Genomic DNA, 5,059 nt, shown 5'->3' on the forward strand with positions numbered 1-5,059 from the left:
TAATGGTATCATGTACTCTTGTAGGACATTTTTTCCTTTATAGTTTTTAAGTGAAACTTAAAATCGATATCTATTAAACAGCGCGATATAATTATAGTTGTAGCCGATATTTAATTTTCTGTGAGAAAGTTATAAGATGTTTCTAATACTGTTAGATTACCTACCTTGTATGGATTTCTAACTTAATAAATTGTTACAACATAAAACCGATCATCGGACTGCAACATTCAGCTTAAGTTTTTTTTATTGAGATGGTTTATTTATATAGTATCAGAGCCATTATAACCCCAGGAGGTCATGACTCAAATCTCACCTCCTCTCCTTTCTAAAGTAAAACTAGTTTTTATTGTAACACCCCGGCCCAAACCGGGTCGGGAGCGGTTACTTATGATAGCTCACCAGGCTGTTTACATGGCCCACAGATCAACACGGGTCCTTTATAGCGCATTTTGTCCTCACTCATGCGCATCCCTAAACCTTCCCGAGGTCACCCATCCTAAGACTACTCCCGGTCAAGCACGCTTAACTTTGGAGTTCTTTCGCATGGATGACCATAAAAGAAAGTGCACTTTGTTGATATGAGTAGTACTTTCAATCCCTTTAAGCACTAGTCATTTAAGCCTATCATCGAACCTCTCCACCATTCGTGGGTGTTACAGTCACCCCCACTTGAAGAACGCAACGTCCTCGTTGCGCCCGGGAGCATAACCGCTAACCCAAAATCCTCCCCGCTAGGTGTGTGATCACAATGGAGCGTATAACCACCGCCTCCGGGGCGTATAACAACCGCCTCCGATCACCACACGGTCGCAGGTTGCTCGATACCACTTGTAACACCCCGCCCAAACCGGCCTGGGAGCGATTACTTATGATAGCTCACTAGGTCGTTTACATGGCCCACGATCAACACGGGTCCTTTATAGCGCATTTTGTCCTCACTCATGCGCATCCCTAAACCTTCCCGAGGTCACCCATCCTAAGACTACTCTCAGTCAAGCACGCTTAACTTTGGAGTTCTTTCGCATGGATGACCATAAAAGAAAGTGCACTTTGTTGATATGAGTAGTACTTTCAATCCCTTTAAGCACTAGTCATTTAAGCCTATCACTGAACCTCTCCAATTACTGTGGGGTGTTACATTTATACCTGTGAAAATCACGGGTGCGATTAAGATTAATTATGTAATTTCATGCATAAACATTGTCTCATTAGTTTGGAACTTGATGACATCTTTGTCCTCTTGTATTACATACACTGACACATAAAAATATGGGTTATTTTATAGGAATAATCCATCCTATGCCCTTTCTTCTCATATTAATATCCTTGTGTTTAACTGATAATAATCTCATTTTTGACGTCATTTAACTTCTAGTAGACCAATGGAAAGGTTACCTAGACAACCGGTTTCTCTTTGTGTAAACCTAATTAATAAAATTTCATCTCACTTAAACATACAATGAGTAAGATCGCATTGACCTCGCTTAACCTAATTCGGTAAAAATCACCAAAACAGTGAGCTTGGAGGTGGTTGATGGGTTGGTGGTTGAGTAGAGTATTTTTTATTATTTGTAAATCTCTATATATGTAATGCGCTATTTGTTTGATTTTCTATATTTTTTCATTTTGTTTTATTTTCTCTCACTACAATATATTTTTTTATGTAGCCTTTTTGTTGCGTTTGTTTGTTTCCACTTATCGTATCATTTGATTTTGTTGGCTTTAATTTTTTTTCCCCTCATCGCAATCAGTGAAGATCCTCTGTCCCATTTGGTGTCCCATTGTGTGTGCCACACCACTTAGCTTCTAACACCTCAACAAAATAATATATATATTGTAATATTTTATTTTGCCACAAGTAATGTGTCAAAATGTAAGTGGTGTGACACACACAATGAGACACAAAAGTGGGACAGAAGATCCTCACTACATCGCAAAACATTTTATATATATTGTTTAATAACGTAATAACTCTAAAAGATTTTACTTAGAGTGCTTTATATTATGCGCTTGTAGTATGATATATTAATTTTGCTACGCTATATAATAGTTGAAGACGCTATATGAAATAAAATGTCTAAAACATTACTTTTTAAGCTCTCTCTCTATGTATCTAATTTAATGAAGTTGATGGGATACATCCATAGATATCGAAAGAGGAGATAACACATACAAACAGTGTAAAAATTTGATTGGCGCAATGTAATTTTTTATTCGTCGTATAATTTATCTAAACATTAAATCCCCAAAATTTTAAATTACCATTTACTTTGATGTTTAATTAGATTATAAAATATACTCGTATATAGTTTTATGTTCTACTCTAATTTTATATTTAATGCTTCACATTTATTCAACTTTTTCTTTTTTCTTTTTTCTTTTTTAAATAATGGTGATGACATGGCTTGTTAAAATGCTATTAGAAAGGGGAATTGTGAAGTTTGGTGCTTTGTCTAGCCTTTTTATTATATTTATAGGTATGGAGAGGTTTGCAATGCATACACACTTAAAACACAATTGACATTGGTTGAGATGATTTTGTTAACATAATTACTGATTTTTTTTAAATAGGAAGTAATTAAGAATTTTTTGATGTTGAAGCAGAATTATATAGAGACGCTTTGTTGTATATTTTTGACAAGCTTGAATCTTTAAAAGATGAAATTAGGAAATGAATGTAGCTTAACTCGATATGCATAAATACTAATTACTGCACAGTGAGATTATGATTTTAATGCTTAATGATATAAAAACTTCGATATTATTCGAACATTTTTACCTCATGCACGACATACGACAGAACAAACTTTATTAGGTAACATTTTTGTTTCTTATCATTCTATCATAAATTTATTTAAACAAGATCATACCCGATACTTCTAGAATTTTTGAATTGTCTAATAAATTAACATATATGACAACATTAAATACGAGTTATCATCCACAAAACTTTAAATAGAAAACAATCTCACCAAATTAAAAATCACAGAAACTCACACAACGTTACATTCAAAACAAAACCGAAAATTGATTTCCCTAAAACCAAAAACAAATAGAAAGAAAAATCAAAACACAAAAGGAAAAAAATACAAAATAAAGTACAAAAGAAGGAAAAAAAGTCATTATACCATGATATACATGGTGTATAATGTCTATCACACTTTTTAAAAAAATTTGAAGATAAAACCATTAACTCACCCACCTATCCCGCCCTTGAATTAGCCTTTCTTTTAGTGCTTCTTTTTAAACTAAAGAAATTAAATACCCTTTATTTATTTATTTAATTTAATTTAATTTATATATTTAATTTATTATTTAATAAATTGTGTACCCTCTGTTCCTTTTCCTTACCCAGTTAACCCAACCCAAACTTCAACTCCTACCCACCTCTCTTTCCTCCTTTCTCTCTCCTTCATTTCCTCACTTTCCCCTTTCACTCTTTTTTTTCCCCAAAACATTTTTTCTCCAATCATTCAACTCTCTCTCAAGGTATTATTTTCTTTCATTTATTTTATTTTATATTAAGTTGTTCCCTTATTATGGTGGTGTAATTTTTTCTCAATTATATACAGGAAAACAAAATAGATGGAGTGCATGGAAGCAAGAGCGTTAAAATCAAGCTTTTCGTCAGAAATAGATGTCAAAAACGTGAATAACCAAGGAATTTGTGAAGATTTATGGGGTGATGCTGGTTTACCTTGCGATGATTTTTCAATTGACCAGTTTTTTGACCTCCCTAATGAAGATAATTTCAATTGTGACAAAATTGGTGCTTCGTTAATGGAGGAGGAAGAAGAAGAAGACGAAGAAAAGGACTCGAATTCTTCGAGCTCACTTTCGTCTTCTCATGACCCTTTCGCCGATTCCGCCCATTTTTCCACCCACCTCGCTATTCCGGTAAGGGCAATTTCGTCATTTTTCTTCGTTTTTTTCCCTTAAAATTATTTACCTAAGAATTAGCCCAAAAAAATAGTTTTGTCTATAAAATAATTACTTTTTGTGTAAAATTGTTTTTTTTAATGAATTATTTGATTTTTTTAATTGGTAGGATGATGATATGCAAGAGCTAGAATTATGGTCACATTTGATGGACGATTCTGTCCCTGAGCCGACACTTGCATGTCCAAGGCCGACCACCGTCGGACAAAATAACGGAACCGGGTTTGGGTATATGAACCGGGCTGAGCCGTATGTAAAACAAGGTGTTGTCAGGGTGTCGGTTTTTCCAACGGCGGTTCCTGTTAAGCCAAGGAGTAAAAGGCCTCGAGCAGTACTGAACCGGACTTGGTTCACCGGTTCTCCTCCGAAAGCCGAGTCCTCGTCGTCCTCGTCACCACCGTCGCCTGTTTCGACTCTTTGGTTTACTCAACCGGGTTATGAGATGGGTATGTGCTTTCCCTTTGGGAAACCGCCATTGAAAAAGCAGAAGAAAGAGAAAAGACCGGTGCTGTTTGAAAATGGGGAAACCGGTTTAAATCCCCCGGTCCAGAGGAGGTGCAGTCACTGCCAAGTGACGAAAACTCCACAGTGGCGGGCTGGGCCTAACGGCCCAAAAACGTTATGTAACGCGTGTGGGGTTCGGTTTAAGTCAGGTCGGCTTTTTCCAGAGTATAGGCCAGCTTGTAGCCCAACCTTTTCAAGTGAGGTTCATTCCAATAGCCACCGTAAGGTGTTAGAGATGAGGCGCAAGAAGGAAACGACGGAGCCATTTACCGGTTTGGTTGAGCCGGTTTCGAGTAGCTAGAGTCTAGAGAGTTAGGGAATGAAAAATGAAGAACCGGGTTAGGTTTGAGTTGGCTTAAAGTGGACCCGGTTTGATTGTACAATTTTGGTGGTGGTGGGCGTCGGTAGGCAGGGTAGGTGTAACAGATTGTAGGGGGCAGTTTAAAATTTTCTAGCAATTAGTAGTAGCGGTAACATTTAATATTTCCATTTAGAGTTTTATTATATTTCTTGTAGTTTCGTATTGTACTCTTTAACTCTTAAACTAGCTGTTTAGTTTAAGTGTAGCGTCTTAGGATTACATTTAATTAATAGTGAAATTGAGTTTCTTTCGTTC

General features: G+C 36.1%; 1 protein-coding gene across 1 annotated transcript; it reads left to right on the forward strand.

Moving 5' to 3' along the window:
• The first annotated feature begins 3,325 nt into the window (after positions 1-3,325).
• Positions 3,326-5,059, forward strand: LOC141611547 (GATA transcription factor 5-like). Its single transcript, XM_074430117.1, has 3 exons — positions 3,326-3,489; positions 3,573-3,897; positions 4,049-5,059. The coding sequence occupies exons 2-3, from the start codon at positions 3,586-3,588 to the stop codon at positions 4,742-4,744; spliced, it is 1,008 nt and encodes a 335-aa protein (XP_074286218.1). The 5' UTR covers positions 3,326-3,489; positions 3,573-3,585; the 3' UTR covers positions 4,745-5,059.

The sequence above is a fragment of the Silene latifolia genome, chromosome 11 (genome assembly GCF_048544455.1).
Source record: "Silene latifolia isolate original U9 population chromosome 11, ASM4854445v1, whole genome shotgun sequence".
In the NCBI taxonomy this organism is placed as follows: domain Eukaryota; kingdom Viridiplantae; phylum Streptophyta; class Magnoliopsida; order Caryophyllales; family Caryophyllaceae; genus Silene; species Silene latifolia.

Bases quoted from the DNA above. Each gene is read 5' to 3' on its own strand.
- LOC141611547 (XM_074430117.1), top strand. From the start codon at position 3,586: ATGGAGTGCATGGAAGCAAGAGCGTTAAAATCAAGCTTTTCGTCAGAA. The intron at 3,898-4,048 runs GTAAGGGCAATT...TTTAATTGGTAG, and splicing joins CCACCCACCTCGCTATTCCG to GATGATGATATGCAAGAGCT.